Here is a 21269-nt window from a genome sequence, read left to right as displayed (position 1 = left end):
GGGTAATAACTTCACTAAAACCTCATATGTCAAGATTTTGCATGACAACATTAACCAATTTGCCAAAGATAACACTCCATAGATTAGTAACTGGATGAAACCCTTCTTAAATCTTTCAGAAAATCCGGTCCTTTTTCCCTTCCCCAAAGTCAGCTGAGGCCTGACTTTGTTATCCTGACCAACATTGTTCCTTCATTTAATGCTGCCTAAAAACAGATTGGCTGTGAATCATCACATGCCTGTTTGTAGAATGTTGCTGACACAAATTGTCTGCTGTTTTCCCCTAAAGGGCAATCACTCCTCAAAATACAATTTATTTGAAATATTTAAGATATTTTGATGTAAAATGGGCTATATAAATATAAGTAATAATTGTTTATCTTGATTGAAAGATGATAATTGTTAGATGTCACTGAGGAGTTTGCAAGTTATTTGGTAAGGAGGAAATGTGAACTCCTTTCCAAAACTGAATTGGACAATTAGTGTTTTGGATTTCATTGCTAGCTTTGTTTCATTGGTATATATGCCGACTATTAGGAAAGCACACTCTGCTATGCGTCCATCCTAAATTTCCTATTTCTGAGGAGGACTATTAAACCAAGTGTCCATTTTCCTTCAGGTCTCATTTATTTACCATAATTCTAAGAAGATGATCCTGCTGATTGACAGAATCAATGTAAAAAGTGTTGAAAATGAAAAGAAGAACATGCATTTCTCTGATGTGTATGTTGGCGGAGCCCCTGCTGAGGTCTTATCAAGGTTCGTTAATGTGTTGTGTAAATATTTTTTCATCTGCTTTGCAGAATATTCACAGTGACCTTTTGAAAATAATGAAGAAGTTGCCTTATAGTATAGTGCCCTTCGTAAATTGGTCTAAATAAATCATCAAAAAAGATTTAAACAATTATACAACTAAGCAAAATATTTCAGTATAACTTAATATTTACTCTATAGGAAAAGATGCAACACCTGCCCTTTTACCTCCTCCCTTCCCACTCTCCAGGGCCCCAAACATCCTACAAGGTGAAACAACAATTTATTTGTACTTCTATCAATTTAGTATACTGTATTCACTGCTCACAATGTGGTCTCCTCCACCTTGGGAAAACCAAATGCAGATTGGGTGACCGCTTTGCAGAACATCTCTGTTCAGTCCATAAGCGTGACCCTGAGCTTCAGGTCGCCTGCCACTTTAATTCTCCACTTCACTCCCACTGTGACCTTTCCATCCTCAGCCTCCTACACTGGTCCAACGAAGCTCAATGCAAGCTTGAAACACCACCTCATCTTTTGTTTAGGCAGTTTAGAGCCTTCTGGACTCCACATTGAGTTCAACAATTTCAGACCATAACCTCTGCCCATATTTTTTTCCCTTTCCTCCCTGTTTTTAACATACCCGCCTTTTTATTTTTTCTCTGTTTCCCATGGCAGCTGGTAATTATTCTGCCATTCATACCCTATCTAGACTCATCTTTTGTTTCCTAATTTGTGCCGTTACCATCTCAATTTGGCCCATCATCTCTTTTGTCTCTCTCATCTCTCCTGCCTTCCACCTTATCACAGACCTTCCCTTTTGTTCTTTCCTCTCCTCCCCCTTTCAGTGCTCCTTGCACTTCCTTAAGAATCTGTTACATTTTGAACTTTTGCCAGTTCTGACGAAGGGTCATCGACCTGAAACGTTAACTCTGTTTCTCTCCATGACTCGCTGAGATTTCCAGCATTTTCGATTTGTATTTCAGATTTGAGCATCCACAGTATTTTGCTTTTGTATTAATATTTACTATTTTTCTTTTCTCCTTTCATAGTTGAAAGAATCAGCAAAAGTCCCTGTTCAAACCTTTCAAGTATAGACAGTATAAATATTATCAGTGCCCAAATCACCAGGCAGACCTGACCATTCTTGGAAAAAATGGACACCATCATCATGCAGTATATCAGCTGGGGAGAAATATTTAGAACAGGAGGTGAAAAACCAAAGGGCTCAAAGTAGGTGAAAGGGAGCCAGAAGGTATAGTCAGGAGGCAGACAATCAGGATGAGGACTCACCGGGGCTGAAAAGTAGCCAACTGTTCCTCTAGTCTGAACTGGCAATAGTTTGTTGGAGGATCAGTCTCCAGAGGCTGTTTCAGAAGGAAACAAAAGAGATGTAGATATTATATGGACTACTGCTATATTGTCTGATATTACCTGACTGATGCTGCCTGAAGAACCAGTAAGCACATGAAAATATAAATGCTAGTAGCAGGGAATATGAAGATATAGCAATAAAACAAAAACTCAAGGCTATTATTCTCAGGAATATGATGTATTAAGTCAGGCACACAGAGGATGATGAGACAGCTGAGCATGTGGTTGAAAGAGTGGTAGAGTGGTGTAGGAAGATGAGTTTCAGGTCAGTGGGACATTTTGGATGGCACCTGACGGGCTTATCCCAGCACTTGTGTTGGGACTTCTGAGCATGCACAGGTGCCATAGCAGAGGGATAAACTCCACCTGAACCAAACTACTGATAATTTCCTGGCACCAAGATTAGATAGAGCTTTGAATTTAAACTAGTAAGTTTACTGACGTATGATGAAGTGACTGATCTTAAGAATATATTGCTAGGTGTTATGAATAAATATAATGAAGGGGCAAAACAGTTTAAAATAGCAAGCTCAAAGGAGATGGCTATGATAAGACATACCCTAGAGAAAGCCTAAACAAATAGAGAAGGAAATAATAAATTATAGTGAAAATGGTATTGAGGAGTTTGAATAGCTCAAGCTTTAGAGTCAATAAATAGAATGAAGGCATGGGAATAAGATGTAACCCTGTTAGAAACTTGAACTCATTAAGGCGGGACTGGAAACAAAATATTCCTTTCAGAGGGGGAAGGATAAAAAATGAAGTAGGGATGGCATTATTAATTAGGCACAGAATTGCAGCCATCAGAGTGAATGGAGGTGGGGGTGGGGGGGAAATTGCCCTCCACCTCATTTCAGGCGGATAATTCAAATTATTTGCATTATTACTGGCGGGAAGAGGCGGAAAACGTATCTCTTTAACTGTGACACCGCCTCCCAGCGCTTTGGGACACTGTTTGAGGTGGTGTAGTTCGGGTCAGGAGCGGAAAGGTGTGCTTCACCGCTGCGCTGACCAGGTCAGCATGGTGGTGATGACATCAGCACAACGTGGGATGTGCCATGTCGCGCTGACGCATAACAACATCCTTCCTCTTCTGTTATTATCATTGTCAGCCGGCTGCAGAGTCAGCCGACAGTTAAGAGAAAATGGCAGCTACACCGCCCAGTCACTAGCAGCTTCCCGTCTCGTGAAGCTGTCGGTGGCAGCGACCCGCGGTGGCTGTGCTTCCGCGGGGCAATTTCCCCCACGGGGCGGAAAAGGGGTCACCACCGGGCTGTAAGGGGTCAGCGCGCAGCCGACAAGGAATCGGAGCACCAGGTGGGGGCGAAAAGTCGGGTCGCAGCGAAAACCTATCGGGTTGCACCCTCTGCCTGCCCCCTGGTCGATAAGGACTTCAATAAAAGGGTGAATTTTGACCCAATGTGTTTATCAATAGTGGTGTTCAGATGGAGTCTATCTGGATTGAGTTGAGAAATAACAAGGGGTATGTTGTTGTATTTAGAATACATTCTAGAGTACTACCTGAAGAATACTTGGAAACAAATTGAGGACAAGATTTGTAAGCAACTTATAGACATTAGCAATTGCGACAGATTTGTAACAATGGAATATTTTAGCTATCCAAAGGTAGACTGGATAAGAGTTCTTAGAATGCAGTTCCAAAAAGGAAGGATGCATTGTTAGATCTAATTCTGGGTAAGCAAACAGGAAAAGTACATAAGGTTGGAGAACACAGAAAATAATTATCATTACCCGGGAAGGTTCACACTGAAAATAGATAAGAAAATATAATTGAAGGTCAATGTTTGCCTGGAAGTTCATTTCAGTTGGATGAAAGGGGAATGTGTTAAGCATTCAAGCAATATACTCTGATTGGAAGCTGAAAGAGTCTCATTGGATTAAATCTAAGCACTTGGCTTTAAAAACTACCTGTATTAAAATCTCTCTAGTTATGATGACACTGTCTGGATATTCAATGAATGTAGGTTCAAGCCTTAAATCACTTCCAGCACTTGTATGTAACACCCATGCGTAAATTACTATATGTGATTTTTGTTTTTTTTACCTTGTCCCGTCTTTAGGAAAATGCAACCTACATTACAAAAAGCAAAGCATTGTTGAGAGCATTAAACAGGCTTCTAGGAGAGCTGAAAGTATCTGTTTAGAGGTATTTTTATGCTTGAGAAGTTTGAATGTTACAAATGGCTTCACTGAGCCACACAGAAAGATATTACAAATTTCCAGTCTGACTTAGAAATTCTCAGGCTCAACAGTATTGCTCACCAGCATAAGTGATCCCCACATCTTATGTTTATGAGTGCACTCATACTGCCCAACGTCTAATCATATATAGTGTAATCCAGGCGCATAACAATAATACCCCTTGTGGACAGACTCAGTATTGTGTCTTTTACATGTGTCCTCCTGTTTGTTTCTCTAATCGTTCAATAAGTTGACTAGAAATACTTTAGTGAGACAGGACCATATACAAATTGTTAAGCTATGTTAGTTTACAGACCAGTGAATATAAGGAGTGATAGTTATAGTCAAAACTCACTAATTTTAATTAACTTCAAACTTCACCTCTTGAATCAGAAAAATAATAATTCATAACACACTATTCCACAATTAACTTTTCTCTCTTTTATGTTTCTTCTGACCACAGAAAGTTGCTAGACTGCCCTTCTGACTTTTTCACCGTTCAGTGATTCAAGATCTGTCAATAAAACTGGATACCCTTCCACAAGTGTTGATTTTTTGGCAAACATCCCATGCTGGGTGCAAGTGAATAGGTCTTTGCAATGATAAGTTTTGGTGTTGGATGTTTGTAATTAGCCCGAGACAATATAACAAATTTACTGTGCAGGCTCGAGGGGCTGATTGGCCTACTCCTACTCCTATTTCTTATCCCCTGTCATTGCGTAAGCATGTTATCAAAGCCTGGCTCATTAGCACCTAAACTTCTCTTTGTCTCAGAGGCTGCAGCATATGGCTAAAAGGAGAATTCTAAACCTGTGCGATTCCCCCTTAATTTAAATTACATCACTTAAATGTAACTTATTTTCAAATCCTTTGTGTGGTTCCTAAAACGTGACACATAGCCATAACTCTGACAGAACTCATTATATACTGCAGGATTTTCGCTCAGAAAATCCACTGACAATAAATTACAGTATTGTTTCTTTTCTGTTTTGCATTCCCAGATAAATCAGGGTTCCTAAAACATTTGTTATCATAGTCAAAAATTCTAAACAATGAATTTGTAACCTCAACTTCAGTTTCTCTTCTTTTGGGTAGTCTGAAGTCATACGTAGCTGTGAATGCTGGATTTCGAGGTTGTCTCAGGAGTTTCCAGTTCCAGAGGAGAGACATCAATATACTAGAGGAAGATGAGACATTAGGAATCAGCAGTGGCTGTCCAGAGGAATCACTTGTAAGTGAATTCTGTATTACTGATGTGTCTAAACTTGGGGCAATATTGAATCTGTGTTTCTGAAAGCATATCACAACTTACTTCAAGGTCCCACAAAATAGAAAAGTAAATACATCAAAGACATAAGTCGATTTCCTTATAATTTTCCTTTCTTCAAAAGTGCCAACTAACATTGGAAACTCATCTGAGTTCTGCCATTTGTTGAAACACTGCTTGTTTCCCTCCTCATATTTTTCCCCCTTGGTATACATCATCCCACAGGGTAACAGAAAACTTACTTCCCTGTCTTTGCCAAAGTTATTCTGAATACAACTCTGTGTGTGAGAGTGGCCCCATTGACATAGCTATTCATTTTTTTTTCTCCTCACCTTAAGAGGAAGTCAGTAACATGCTACATCATGGGACCTGGAATTATTTCATATGTAAGCATTAAATTACTGATTTCATTACACTGTTAGTGTTAACTTTTTCTTCTGGTACTTTTCTTCCAACTCACTGAAATTTTACCAAACTTAACGTAAAATATGTAACTGGAACCTGCATGGTTGATGGTTGAGGTTATATCATATCAAATATGTTCATCGGGCAAATCAAAGTAAAATGGACATATTGTTCAATACTTACCGCAGCATTATTTCTTAACTTTTTCAGTGAGAACAACATTGCCTAAGTGTGTCTTGCTCAAGATCCATTCTCGAGAAAGCTCAAACATACTGCTCCACAGAGTTATATGGTATACCCACAAATTCCCACAGGCTACGCTTTTGACATCAAATATGTCACCTTGGGCATTTCTGAGAGAAAGGAAACAAAAGTATAAAAAGCCTTTCCATTTATTCTGGATGTCAGAACTTTCCCATTTCCTAATAGCCATTCCTTCTCTTTTACTTATGAAGAGAAAGAGGACTGCAACAGTACAGAATCCCACTTCTAGCAAAAAACAGTCCAATTAGGCCTTTAATGGAAGCCTTGAGATATATTTTGCAGCAATTGGGCTGAGGGCCATTGATGAAGGGTACTGTGGCCTCAGGCCATTACGACAATCACTGACAAAAGAAAACATCATCCCGTAAATGAACAATTGAATAGCTGAAACTGTTACTTTTGCAACAAGTGTTGTTTCTGGACATAGTCAATTCTGCTAAGTGTGTATTTCAATATTCATTTTCTTATCACAGATGTCACGCATGGCCTATTTCAATGGCGAAAGTTTCATCTCTTCCAGTGAAAAAATCACACCATTTTCAAACTTTGAAGGAGGCTTCAACTTCAGGACGTTACAATCCAATGGGCTGCTATTCCATTACAGTGAAGGCGTGAGTACCAGAGAGAAATCTTAAAGCGCATTTTCCTGGGGACTCAGCTAGAAATTGTTATAACTCCAGCAGAACTCACTTGAAAAGGTGTTATGTCAAATCTCTAGCATTTCCAGGACTTTTGAGTCTGCCTTGTAAGGGGCAGAATCTCTGCACTTTCCTTTTAAGGCAAATGTCATTGGGGACAGAGCCAAGGCAGTGGGCTCCCTTCACCAAAATGTCCTGCTTTCCCAGCTGGCATAGTAATGGAGGCCTATACACCAAGGCGTATTGGCCTTCAGATGGATATAAGTGGGCCCACCATGCATGTGGATGTGTGTTTGACAGAGAGAGGGTGAAATGGCCAGACAATTGACCAGGTTTCGAATGGGCATTTTATTTTGTTGTTGATACTTTGATCAGCCCCCTTATACAGGAGGCCAAAGGGGACATGGCTGGGGTCTGGGGCTCATAGATGGCCTGGGATCCAGCCTCCTCTTGATGGTGGGCTGGGCAGGTGCTAGGTTTTCCTGCCTGCCAGACCCAACAGAAGTGATCCTGCCATAAACACTGAGATCATTGCCCATGGATTTTCCTCTCTAGTACATTTACAGTAATATGAAACTTTACTATTCTGCTTCAAATGTCAACAAATAAGAAAGAACTTCTCCTGCATTAACCCTCAACAAGCTACTCCTTAAAATATCATTTAATTCTTATGTTGCTATTTGTCACAATGTCTGCTGACTAGCTCTATTGCTACTGGCTTCAGATTGACTGGTGTCTTAGTGCAGTGCAGTCAAGATATAATGCCAAATTCCTTGAAGATAGACAGAAAAAAATTATATTTCTCAAGATGATACTTGAGAGGTTAGACATTCACAGGATTCAAAACAGTGTTGGCCCACACAAATACAGCTGCCAAACAAGCATGCTCTGTATAAAGTGTCAGGTTCATTGGGCCCAAGTTTCCACATGATTCGCGCCTGATTTTTAGGAGCAACTGGTGGAGAACGGATTATTTTAGAAATCGCAATTCTCCACATTTTTTTTTCTGCAGTTCTAGTCAGGTAGAACAGTTCTAGTTTAGAATAGAATTTTTTCTTCAAAAGGGAGCGTGTCCGGCCACTGACGCCTGATTTGAAAGTTTCCACAGTGAAAATGTACTCCAAACTAAAGTAGAATGGCGCCAGTGAAGATTTTTGTAGAACTAAAAAATCTGTTCTACACATTAAAAAATCAGGCGCAGGTTACAAATTAGGCGTCCAGAACGAGGTGGGGGGGAAGGGAACTCATTAAATTCGACAATAAATCCTTATTTATACTTCTACAAATAAATCCAACCTGAATAAACAATTATAAGCCAAGAAAAGATTAAATAAACCATCTTCCTACCTGTGTGAAAGTGCTTCAGCCAGGGAGAATTCTGCAGTTGTTCGTGCCGCTGAGCGAGAGAGGGAGGGAGAGAGAGAGAGAGAGAGGGAGAGAGGGGAGAGAGAGAAGGGGAGAGGGAGGGAGAGGGAGAGGGAGAGGGAGAGAGGGAGGGAGGAGAGAGAGGGGAGGGAGGAGAGAGAGGGGAGGGAGGAGAGAGAGGGAGGGAGGGAGGGGAGGGAGAGGGAGGGAGGGAGGGGAGGGGAGGGAAGAGAGGGGGGGGTCGGGGAAGAGGAGCGGGTGTCGGGTCGGGGGAACGAGTGTCGGGTCCGGGGGGGGGGAGCGGGTGTCGGGTCGGGGGGGGGGGAGCGGGTGTCGGGTCTCGGTCGGAGCGGGTGTCGGGGGGGGGGAGCGGGGGTCGGGTCTGGTCAGGCGGGGAGCAGGAGCTGGCCGTGGGAGGAGCCTCATTCACGCAGCCCCAGTGAGGCCATTGGGCCAGGGCTAGGGTCTGCGTGCTTCGGGCCCCTCCCACACAGTTCGGCGCCTGGAGCTACTGCACTTGCGTGCCGACTGTAGCGCGCATGTGCAGAGGTCCCAGCACTGTTTTCAGCGCAGGGACCTGGCTCCGCCCCCCCACAGCTCGTGCTGGCTGCGCCGAGTGCCACAGGACCTGTAAGTCGGTGGAGAATACCGAGGATTTTTTTAGGCGCCGTTTTAGGTGCGAAAAACGGGTGCCCAGCTCGGAGGGGCGCCCGTTTTTTTTCTTGTGGAAACTTGGGCCCATTGTGACTGAATGAAGTGACTCAACTCTTTCCTGGGAAATTTATTGATTACAAATACTTTGAATGATTTGTGAGACAGGTCAAGGACCGACAGCAATTAACTCATGCATATCAAGGCCTTCCTGAACTATGCACCACCTCGGTCTTGTTCCAATACATGTGTGTTAGCAGAACTGGGCCAGTTCTATAACTGAACTTGGATCCTAATCACATGTATATTATGACTAGCAAGGAAAAAACCAAATCAATAATTAATCCATCTGCAACTAAGTGCTTCATTTTTGCCACAACAAAAGTATATAATTCTTTGAAGTAGCAGCAGAGAAGATAGATAAAGGGAATGCAGTGGGTGTGATTCATATGTATTTTAAGAAAAATATTTCATTAGGTACCATATAAACTTTATAGATAAGAGCACCTGGATTTAAGGGAACATGTCCACAAGGTAGAGAGATGGTTAGCACCCAGAAAGTAAAGGGTAAGGATAAAGGGAAGTTTCTCAGATTGGAAAGATGTGGCGAGCGATGTTGCATAGTGGTTGGTGTTAAGACCGTTCTTATCTACTAAATACATAAATGATTCAGTTGCGTAAGTATATTGGGATTGTTCCCTTAAATACCTTGTGAGGGATATCAAGTGAATCATTCACCCTTCCACCTCAACTCTTCATCGAAGAATGTCTGGAAAATCATCTTCCCCATCTTGGGTACCAGATGCCTGAATTTGGCTGGATTGAACTGTCTTTCATGAACTGATTTGATGATATTAACACTTACACTGCATGCCCCTTATTGGGATATTTATAAGATGCAGTGTGAATGAGTTAACCTCTTTGATAAAGTCGTCAAAGATGAATTCAGCCCATAAAATCGTGAACCAACATTTATTTATTAACACAGTTAGGATAATACAATTAGTAGCATATTAATGTTAAAATGTAAATAAATGCAAAATACTGAAGTAGATATTATTAACTGACAGAATTAACATCTGATGTTACAAGTATATCACAGTAACTCAGCATCACTGAGTTCTATTTATTGTACATTGAAAGTATGCTCAATTAACTGACAAAATTAATATTTGAGGTTACAAAGATAATTCCAGTGTATCATATAATGCAAGACGGTAGTGAGAGGGCACAACTTAAAGATAATTACAATAAAAATTAAGGGTGAAGTTTTAACCCAGATCCCAAAAGTGAAAGGACAATATGGTTACACACCGTGCCACCAACTCCACTCTGAAAATATTTTAAGAATTTTCATAACCATATAAAATGTAAACTGTTTCTGATATTTTGCTTGTGAGTTATATATACCTTATGAAGTCAATGCCACAGGCAGCGGAATACCACCAATGCCTCCCAATGGTTACACTTGTAAATCTTCTCTCGTCAGCCTGATATCTTCTCCCTCTCACTGGACAATGGTACAGTCATTTTCAAAATGAAAGAAACAACAATACAATCAACAAAGAAGCAATATAATGATGGACTGAATCATTTTATTAGAGCAACTGTCACCCCGTCAAGGTAAACATCTTCTGCTTTAATGTAAACATATTCTGCTTTAATGTATTTCGATATTAAACTATGAATTAATTCTAAAACAATGTTGCAAATAAAAAAACTCGATTACCATTTCAGAATGTGAAGCAAGTTGGGTTCAGACCAGTCTGTGAAGCTTGCTGGTCTGGATGAAGTTGTAAAGCATTGTCTCATGCACAAACCATTATGTTATAGTTGGTTGTGACTATTGCATCTATTATTTCATAAAGGGAAGGAACGAGAGTCAAACAGTTAAAACCTTTCATTTTCATCATTCCTATTTTATGAACTGTATCGAGTTTAACTTTAACTTGTATCCCCCTAAATCTCATCTAATTTCATCCATGGCTGTTAATAATCACAAGCACATGGCAGTCCCAAGCCTCAGTAATGAAATGTTTGTTCTGGTGTAATTTTAGCCCACAAAGGCTCAAATTAATATGAAGTGTAAGCAAGGGATTCCTAAGTGGCATAATTGATAAACACACCCTACAACAAAGTGATGGGGGGACTTTCCTCTGTGACATTGTTCCAAATTTCATAGGATCATGGTGGGAAAATGGGTCAGTGAGGCCTATCACCAGTTAATGGCTATGATGTAATTGTCATCTCGGAGACCTGGCTCCAGGGTGACCAAGGCTGGGAACTCAACATCCACGGGTATTCAACATTTAGGAAGGATAGACAGAAAGGAAAAGGAGGTGGGGTGGTGTTGCTGGTTAAAGAGGAAATTAATACAATAGTAAGGAAGGACATTAGCTTGGATGATGTGGAATCGGTATGGGTGGAGCTACGGAATACCAAAGGGCAGAAAACACGAGTGGGAGTTGTGTACAGACCACCAAACAGTAGTAGCGAGGTTGGGGACAGCATCAAACAAGAAATTAGGGATGCATGCAATAAAGGTACTGCAGTTATCAAGGGCGAATTTAATCTACATATTGATTGGGCTAACCAAACTGGTGGCAATGCGGTGGAGGAGGATTTCCTGGAGTATATCAGGGATGGTTTTCGAGACCAATATGTCGAGGAGCCAACTAGAGGGCTGGCCATCCTAGACTAGATGATGAGAAAGGACTAATTAGCAATCTTGTTGTGCGAGGCCCCTTGAGGAAGAGTGACCATAATATGGTAGAATTCTTTATTAAGATGGAGAGTGACACAGTTAATTCAGAGACTAGAGTCCTGAACTTAAGGAAAGGTAACTACGATGGTATGAGACGTGAATTGGCTAGAATAGACTGGCGAGTGATACTTAAAGGGTTGACGGTGGATAGGCAATGGCAAACATTTAAAGATCACATGGATGAACTTCAACAATTGTACATCCCTGTCTGGAGTAAAAATAAAATGGGGAAGGTGGCTCAACCATGGCTAACAAGGGAAATTAAGGATAGTGTTAAATCCAAGGAAGAGGCATATAAATTGGCCAGAGAAAGCCGCAAACCTGAGGACTGGGAGAATTTTATAATTCAGCAGAGGAGGACAAAGGGTTTTATTAGGAGGGGGAAAATAGAGTATGAAAGGAACATAAAAACTGACTGCAAAAGCTTCGATAGATATGTGAAGAGAAAAAGATTAGTGAAAACAAACGTAGGTCCCTTGCAGTCAGATTAAAGGGAATTTATAATGGGGAACAACGAAATGGTGGTCCATTTAAACAAATACTTTGTTTCGGTCTTCATGAAGGAAGGTACAAATAATCTTCCATAAATACTAAGGGACCGAAGGTCGAGTGAGAAGGGGGAAATGAAGGAAATCCTTATTAGGCGGGAAATTGTGTTAGGGTAATTGATAGGATTGAAGGCTGATAATCCCTTGGGGCCTGATAGCCTGCATCCCAGAGCAATTAAGGAAGTAGCCTTAGAGATAGTTGATGCATTGGTGATCATTTTCCAACAGTCTATCCAACAGTGGATCAGTTCCTATGGACTGAAGGGTAGCTAATGTAACATCACTTTTTAAGAAGGGAGGGAGAGAGAAAACAAGTAATTATAGATCGGTTAGCCTGACATCAGTAGTGGGGAAAATGTTGGAATCAATTATTAAAGATGAAATAGCAGTACATTTGGAAAGCAGTGACAGGATCGATCCAAGTCAGCATGGATTTATGAAAGGGAAATCCTGCTTAACAAATTTTTTGAGGATGTAACTAGTAGAGTGGACAAGGGAGAACCAGTGGATGTGGTGTATTTGAACTTTCAAAAGGCTTTTGACAAGGTCCCACACAAGAGATTGGTGTGCAAAATTAAAGCACATGGTATTGGGGGTAATGTACTGACGTGGATAGAGAACTGGTTGGCAGACAGGAAGCAGAGAGTCGGGATAAACGGGTCCTTTTCAGAATGGCAGGCAGTGACTAGTGGAGTGCCGCAGGGCTCAGTGCTGGGATTCCAGCTATTTACAATATACATTAATGATTTGGATGAGGGAATTGAGTGTAATATCTCCAAGTTTGCAGATGACACTAAGCTGGGTGGCAGTGTGAGTTGTGAGGAGGACACTAAGAGGCTGCAGGGTAACTTGGACAGGTTAGGTGAGTGGGCAAATAAGTCGCAGATGCAGTATAATGTGGATAAATGTGAGGTTATCCACTTTGGTGGCAAAAACACGAAGGCAGAATATCATCTGAATGGTGGCAAATTAGGAAAAGGGGAGGTGCAACGAGACCTGGGTGTCATGGGACATCAGTTTTTGAAAGTTGGCATGCAGGTACAGCAGGCGGTGAAGAAGGCAAATGGTATGATAGCCTTCATAGCTAGGGGATTTGAGTACAGGAGCAGGGAGGTCTTACATCAGTTGTACAGGGCCTTGGTGAGGCCTCACCTGGAATATTGTGTTCCGTTTTGGTCTCCTAATCTGAGGAAGGAAGTTCTTGCTATTGAGGGAGTGCAGCGAAGGTTCACCAGACTGATTCCCATGATGGCAGATTGACATATGAGTTGAGACTGGATCGACTGGGCCTGTATTCACTGGAGTTTAGAAGGATGAGAGGGGATCTCATAGAAACACATAAAATTCTGATGGGACTGGACAGGTTAGATGCAGGAAGAATGTTCCCAATGTTGGGGAAGTCCAGATCCAGGGGACATAGTCTAAGGATAAGGGGTAAGCCATTTAGGACTGAGATGAGGAGAAACTTCTTCAGTCAGAGAGTTGTTAACCTGTGGAATTCCCTACCGCAAAGAGTTGTTGATGCCAGTTCATTGGATATATTCAAGAGGGAGTTAGATATGACCCTTATGGCTAAAGGGATCAAGAGTTATGGAGAGAAAGCAGGAAAGGGGTACTGAGGTGAATGATCAGCCATGATCTTATTGAATGGTGGTGCTGGCTCGAAGGTCCGAATGGCCTACTCCTGCATGTTTCTATGTTTCTTCAATGCAACTGGGATTTTCCTACTCCCCATCCCCACCCCCAATGGGATGGCCTTTTCCCACTTTGTCCCAGCATTCCACATGCAAATGATGCAGAGGGTCGGGAACCGGATCCTGAAGGAGTAGTCTTTTTATCTGTATTACCATCAATTCCCAGGACCACCATGATGAAAGTGGTGGTGAGCCCTGTAAAGTGGTGGCAACTGCTCTGAGTTGACCCATCGAGTGAAAGAGCCGCGTAGCGGCCTTCTTTAATATAAGAACATAAATAGGCGCAGGAGTAGGCCATACCGCCCCTCGAGCCTGCTCCACCATTTAATACGATCATGGCTGATCCGATCATGGACTCTGGTCCACTTCCCTGCTCGCTCCCCATAACCCTTATCCCCTTATCATTTAAGAAACTGTCTATCTCTGTCTTACATTTATTCAATGTTCCAGCTTCCACAGCTCTCTGAGGCAGCAAATTCCACAGATTTACAACCCTCTAAAAGAAGAAATTTCTCCTCATCTCAGTTTTAAATGGGCGGCTCCTTATTCTGAGGTCATGCCCTCTAGTTCTAGTCTCCCCTATCAGTGGAAACATCGCCCCCCACCCCCCACCACAGACCTACGCTGCAATGTGGCCCCTCCTGTCCCCCACAATGGGTTACTCCGACCCCCACCTCCACCACTCTCCCCTCCATCCCCCGCCCCCGTCTCCCCTTAACTTCCCTCTGTCTCCCTGCACAGGCTCCAATCTTGGGGGCATTAACCTTCTGGGGTAGGGAATTTTAGCCCCCAGTGTGGAAGTCCTGCTCCCGCCGCAGAATTGGCCTTACCACCCCTCAATGGAAGCAGAGTGCAATTTCCCACACTCCACTTCCTTTGGGGGCAGTTGCCGGGGCACGACCGGATGCTCCTGTGACATTTGGAACTGGTGCTCTCCACTCTCCCGTCCTGTAACAGTTGGAACTGGCGCTCTCCACTCTCTGTCCTGTGACAGTTGGAACTGGTGCTCTCCACTCTCCCATCCTGTGACAGTTGGAACTGGCGCTCTCCACTCTCTGTCCTGTGACAGTTGGAACTGGTGCTCTCCACTCTCTGTCCTGTGACAGTTGGAAATGGTGCTCTCCACTCTCTGTCCTGTGACAGTTGGAAATGGTGCTCTCAACTCTCCCGTCCTGTGACAGTTGGAATTGATGCTCTCCACTCTCTGTTCTGTGACAGTGGGAACTAGTGCTCTCCACTCTCTGTTCTGAGACAGAAAGAAAAATGTTTTTTTAATGATTTTTTTAAAATCTACAACAATAATTAAGTTCTATGGGAATGAGACTATACATTTGTAAAATTACATTTTCATTGTCAGAGAGGTTGTTTGGCAGTAATTATGACTTATCACACTGTTATAAATTCACTTACGCCTGAATGGGCCAGCTCTAACTTTTTGTGCCATGTTTAGTGGGTAACTCGTGGGTAGATACAGTAACTTCATGCCCTTATATGGATTTCAATGCCGAGTCTATTGGCAAGATACTGTTCTAGCGAAGCCTGTGGACTAGCAGGATAACTCAGATAGCAATTTCTGGATTTCTGCATTTAGCTACACGTGTGGTCACTAAGTTGCTGTTCGACTTACTCCATAATAACAGTGAGCGCTGTTAACCTCACCATTATTATCAATGCAAAATCTGGGCCAATATTTGTTCCTGGGATGTATAGCAGAATAATTCATGGCACACTAAATCACTGACCAATCCTGAGTAGATATTAATTCACATTTTCTACAAGAGACATGATGGCCTAGAAGTAATGCATAGTTTGGTGATCTATTGGAGGGATGCTCTCCTTGCTGGTTTAATGATGGGTGTGACAGTGTTGTCTGGTCTTGGTACTTAGGTCAGTGTAACATAAGAATTAGGAGCAAGAGTAGGCCATTCGGCCCCTCGAGCCTACTCCGCCATTCAATGAGATCATGGCTGATCTTCTACCTCAGCTCCACTTTCCTGCACTATCTCCATATCCCTTGCTTCCCTTAATATCCAAAAATCTATCGATCTCTGCCTTGAATATACTCAAAGGCTAAACCTCCACAGTCTTCTGGGGTAGAGAATTCCAGCGATTCACCACCTTCTGAGTGAAGAAGTTTATCCTCATCTCAGTCCTAAATGGCCGACCTTTTATTCTGAGACTGTGACCCCTGGTTCTAGACTCCACAGCCAGAGGAAACATCCTCCCTGCTTCTACCCTGTCGAGCCTTGTAAAAATTTTGTATTTTTCAATGAGATCACCTCTCATACTTCTAAACTCTAGAGAATATAGACCGAGTCTATTCAATCTTTCCTCGTACGGCAATCACCGCCATCCCAGGAATCAGTCTGGTGAATCTTCGTTGCACTCCCTCTATGGCAAGTCTATCCTTCCTTAGGTAAGGAGACCAACACTGTACACAATACTCCAGGTGCAGTCTCACCAGGGCCCGATATAAATGCAGAAAGACCTACTCTTATACTCAAATCCTCTTGTTATAAAGGCCAACATACCATTTGCTTTCTAAATTCCTTGCTGTACCTGCTTGTTAACTTTCACTGATTCATGTACAAGGACACCCAGGTCCCTCTGAACACGAACATTTCCCAATCTCTCACCATTTAAAAAATACTCTGCTTTTCTATTTTTCCTACCAAAGTGGATAACTTCACATTTCTCCACATTATATTCCATTTGCCATGTTCTTGCCCACTCACTTAGCCTGTCTATATCCCCTTGAAGTCTCTTTGCATCCTCCTCACAACTTACATTCCCACCTAGCTTTGTATCATCAGCAGATTTGGATATAATACATTTGGTCCCCTCATCCAAATCATTGATTTAGATTGTGAATAGCTGGGGCCCCAGCATCGATCCTTGCGGCACCCCACTAGTTACAGCCTGCCAACCTGAAAATGACCAGTTTATTCCTACTTTCATATACCTCAATCCATGCTAGTATATTGCCCCCAGTCCCATGAGCCCTAATTTTGCTCAATGACCTCTTGTGTGGCACCTTATCGAGTGCCTTCTGAAAATCCAAATACATCACATCCCTTATCTATTCTACTTGTTACAACCTGAAAAAACTTTATCAGATTTGTCAAACATGATTTCCCTTTCATAAATCCATGTTGACTCTGCCCAATCCTATTATTATTTTCTAAGTGCCCTGTTACCACATCCTTAATAATAAATTCTAGCATTTTCCCTACTACTGATGTCAGGATAACTGGTCTGTAGTTCCCTGTTTTCTCTCCCTCCTTTCTTAAATAGCAGGGTTAGATTAGCTACCTTCCAATCTGTGGAACTGTTCTAGAATCTATGGAATTTTGGAAGATGACAACCAATGTATCCACTATCTCTATAGCCACCTCTTTCAAACCCCTAGGATGTAGGCCATCAAGTCCAGGGGAATTATTGGCTTTCAGTCTCATTAGTTTCCCCAGTACTTTTTTTTACGAATAATAATTTCTTTCAGTTCCTCATTCTTGCTCGACCCCTGATACTCCACTATTTCCGGGAGGTTTTTCATGTCTTTTTCCATAAAGACAGACGCAAAGTATTTGTTTAATTTCTCTGCCATTTCCTTACTCCCCATTATAACCTCCTGTCTCAGCCTGTAGGGGACCCACATTTACTTTCGCTAATCTTTTCTTTTTTATATACCTATAGAAGTTTTTACAGTCTGTTTTTATGTCTCTCGCTAATTTACTCTCATTTTATTTCCCCTTTCTTTATCAATTTCTTGGTCCTCTTTTGCTGAATTCTAAAATACTCCCAATCCTCAGGCTTACTGTTCTTTTTGTCAACATTATAAGCCTCTTCCTTTGACACGCAGGACAAGGTGCCCCGACAGAAAAAGCTTTCGGGGGCACAGTGCAGCGGATTGTGGATTTTTTAAGGTAAATTTGGGGCAGAGTGTACTGGAGGTGCTGGATAGCAGTGGTGTGTGCTTTGATGATGTGCTTGTGGTGGTCAACAGCAGCAGGGTGGAAGTGGGGTCAGGCTGAAAAATCCCAGAGCTGAATTTGGGTTGTGGCGGCCAGTGGACTGCAACGCGGAGGCCACTCGATTCCGCCGCATGAGGTAATGGGACTTATCTGGACCCTGAATTTCAGCTTCATTGACTTTAATTTTCTAAATATTTATATTTCTAACCTTGCATTGCGTTGAATTTTGGAAATACTGATTTGTCCCCAGTTGGTGGTAATGAAGATGAACATGTTTAAACTTAGTTGGTTTTGATTATAGCAACATAATTTCTTATGGTTATATCGCTCACCATGCACAGACTATAGAATAATTGGCAATCAAAACTCTACGTTTAAGGGATCATTTCTATAGTTTTTAACTTGAGAACTGTGTTGTAAAGTTTCCGGTCTCGCATGACTTGAGTTCTTGCATTATGATTTTGGGTGTGGTTACATCAAGTAATGACATTACTGACCTTCAGGTGCCCATTGTGAATTTGTTACTAATTCAAAAGCACAAATGACAACACTTTAATGCATAAGTGACCAAAGAAATAGAGAAAAAAACTTTCCGTCTGTGCTTAAGTAACTTTTTATATGTTTGTCCCAACCTCCCACTCTATTATTAAGCTCCATTCCTCAGAAGATTATATTTTTTAAGATTTATTTTCACAATGCAGTGCATCAACTGAGTGACTCTAAATTATAGTCCAGTGTCTAATCCTTACTGATATATAAAGTAACTTTGTGACGTGTATTTTTTTTCCATTTTTCTTCAGTTGTCAGTTATTAGTGGATGATAAGGACAAAATGACAGATGATTGTTCCACGAAAGAAGCAATTCAATCCAAAGGAAAATTCTACTTTGGAGGTTCACCATATGATCAATACGTCAACTTCACAGGCTGCATCAGCAATGCTTATCTCAGCAGGTAGGGGCTTTTCAATTTAATCTGCATGTGTGCGAGTAATGGAATGGAAAACATTTGCAAGTTTATTTAATACAACTCGCATTGCTCAATGTTACGTTGTTAAAAAGGACAGTTCTGGAGAATTGGAAGAAAAGTTGATGAGAAATCTGCTCAAACAGAAAAATGTTTTCAGATTGGTTCCTGGAAAATAAATAGTGTTTCCTTACCCACAGGTAAATAAATGAATATATTCCTTTCACACATTAGTTACATTAATAAGGTACAAAATATGTGCATGTGTCATGAGTGAGATAACACTCCCACTTTTCAGTATAATATTGGCATTTGGCCTTCAACACAGATGATCTGAGCTGCCTTCTGTAGCTTATCTTTTTAAAATAAAATCTCTCTCTCTGTCAAAATCAAGCAGAAGAGATGGTGGTTTGATTTGCGGTTAGCCCGTCATTGCCAGCTGAAGTGGCCAGATTCTTCATAAAATAAATCTTTTCTTAAGAAACAAACAGATACAGATATTAAAACATAAAAATTACATTTATTTGGTCTGTATTACATAATTTGATGAAGCCAGTTTTTCAAAGCAAAGCTTTAAACATTAATGGCCCAGATTTTGCTGTCAAAATAACAATGAGGCTAATGGCGTTCTCCATTATTTAATCACAAATCGTAGAGCAGTTACACACAAAGGGCAGATGTGCAGTTCAACTCAAATATCCAAAAGTTGCTCTTCCATTAGCATCATGAAAACAGCATCATTGAATTGCTTTGAATGGCGTGAAGTTGCTGCACTTGTGGGATAGGCACTAAACTCACCACAGAAAGTTAAAACTTGTCAATCCAGTCTAAGTACTCTTTTAATGATGTGGTAAATATGAATTATTGCCAAACAACCCTCTGGCACTGAAATGTAACTATTACAAGTGTTGAATCTCATTCTTCAGGTTTTAATTGTTGTTGGAGATTTTAAAAATGTATCGTTTTTTTAATTTTGCTTTCTCTTTTTTTCCGCTCTATCTTAATCTAAATTTTCTTTCCCTCGCTTTATTTCTCTTCTGTACCTGATTTGGCATTGAGTTCACCCACTCTAATTTACACTTCCTTCTTTGTCCTTATGGTGTTAATTTCAGAATCCTTCAATCTGATTGATTAAGGAGATGAACAGCAGCTTGCTCTGTTCACTCAGGTCCCAGATGCTCTGTTTCCCTTGCTGCAATGTTATCAACTCGCACTTTCAGCAACTTGCCACGCAAAAGTGTTTTTAAAACTAAACTTGCAAGGCAGGTATAACCGTTAGATGTTCTGCCACAGCAAAATCTGGTCCAACATTTTGCTGTGTTCCATTCATCGTTAAATGTATTCAAATAATTGCTTTAAGCAGAAATAATACAAATTATAAAGCCTTTCAAAATCAATGTACCTACAATATTAAATAGGCAATTTGTCCCATCTGATTAGCATAGAGGTTTTTATTAGCTACGACTAAAAAATATAAAACTGAAGAAAAATATGAAACTATTTTGCATTGTCACATCTTTACCACATATCTCTGGTATGGTAGTCAGGTACTTAGGGCTAGAACCTCCACTTTTGTGCTTATCTCCCAAAATGGCCGTTATTTTTAGTGTGGGCATTAAAAAAGGGTTTTCAGATTGCCGGCTTCTCACCCATTCTCAAAACACCTAGTTTACATTTTTGAAAATGGGCGTTACCGCGAGCGATATCAAATGGGCGGTAGCATAAAATTTTTTGACCTTCTGCCGTAAAATGTGGCCATCCTTAGCAACGGCATGGCAACACGCGATTCCCACAATTCTGGAGGTCAAGGATCACCGTGACATGCGCAGAAGAGGAGACAGAGAGAGAGAGGGAGCCCAGAGGGATGGAAGGTGTGGCTGGGTGTGGTGTGGCTGTTTTGGGAGGAAGGAGGGAGACTTTAGAGCTTCACATCAAGTAGGCAAACATTTGACTGAATTTGCCCTATAATGGAGAGAGAGGAGGAGGTATCACCACGCTGTGGAGACAGATGCTGGAGAGAGAAGTGAGCTGGGAGAGGAGCACATTGGAGGCTGAAAAAGAGCCAGGAGGTTCTCGGACGAGGCAAATGCCTCCCTCCTGCAGGAGGTCGAGTTACGCTGGGATGATTTGACACAGGGAGGGCATGGGAAGCCCACCACAAAGGCCTATCAGAGGATATGGACCGAAATAGCAGAGGTGGTCCTGTCGGTGACCAACGAGGTGCGTCAGGGCAACCAATGCCGCAAACAATAGAACTACCTTGTGGGATCTGCAAGAGTGAGTATTACATTTATTTATATGTACTTATGCATGTAAATAATTTGATTTGTAACAGTCATGAGCGACTATCAGCAGATGTGAGGTCTTGCACTTTTACCGGGAATGTTTTACTCAAAGCCTGCCGTCGC

At 41.6% G+C, this 21269-nt stretch overlaps 1 protein-coding gene across 1 annotated transcript in view; it reads left to right on the top strand.

The window, feature by feature from the left end:
• lama4 (laminin, alpha 4) overlaps positions 1 to 21269 on the top strand; it is a 247950-nt gene that overhangs the window by 171120 nt on the left and 55561 nt on the right. The window contains exons 27-31 of the mRNA XM_070885329.1: positions 620 to 759; positions 5425 to 5560; positions 6739 to 6876; positions 10409 to 10542; positions 18697 to 18849. Coding sequence (XP_070741430.1) covers positions 620 to 759; positions 5425 to 5560; positions 6739 to 6876; positions 10409 to 10542; positions 18697 to 18849 — 701 coding nt within the window. The remainder of the gene's footprint in view (positions 1 to 619; positions 760 to 5424; positions 5561 to 6738; positions 6877 to 10408; positions 10543 to 18696; positions 18850 to 21269) is intronic.

The sequence above is a fragment of the Pristiophorus japonicus genome, chromosome 7, assembly GCF_044704955.1.
Source record: "Pristiophorus japonicus isolate sPriJap1 chromosome 7, sPriJap1.hap1, whole genome shotgun sequence".
Classification (NCBI taxonomy): domain Eukaryota; kingdom Metazoa; phylum Chordata; class Chondrichthyes; family Pristiophoridae; genus Pristiophorus; species Pristiophorus japonicus.
This window is presented reverse-complemented; position numbering and strand designations above follow the sequence as displayed.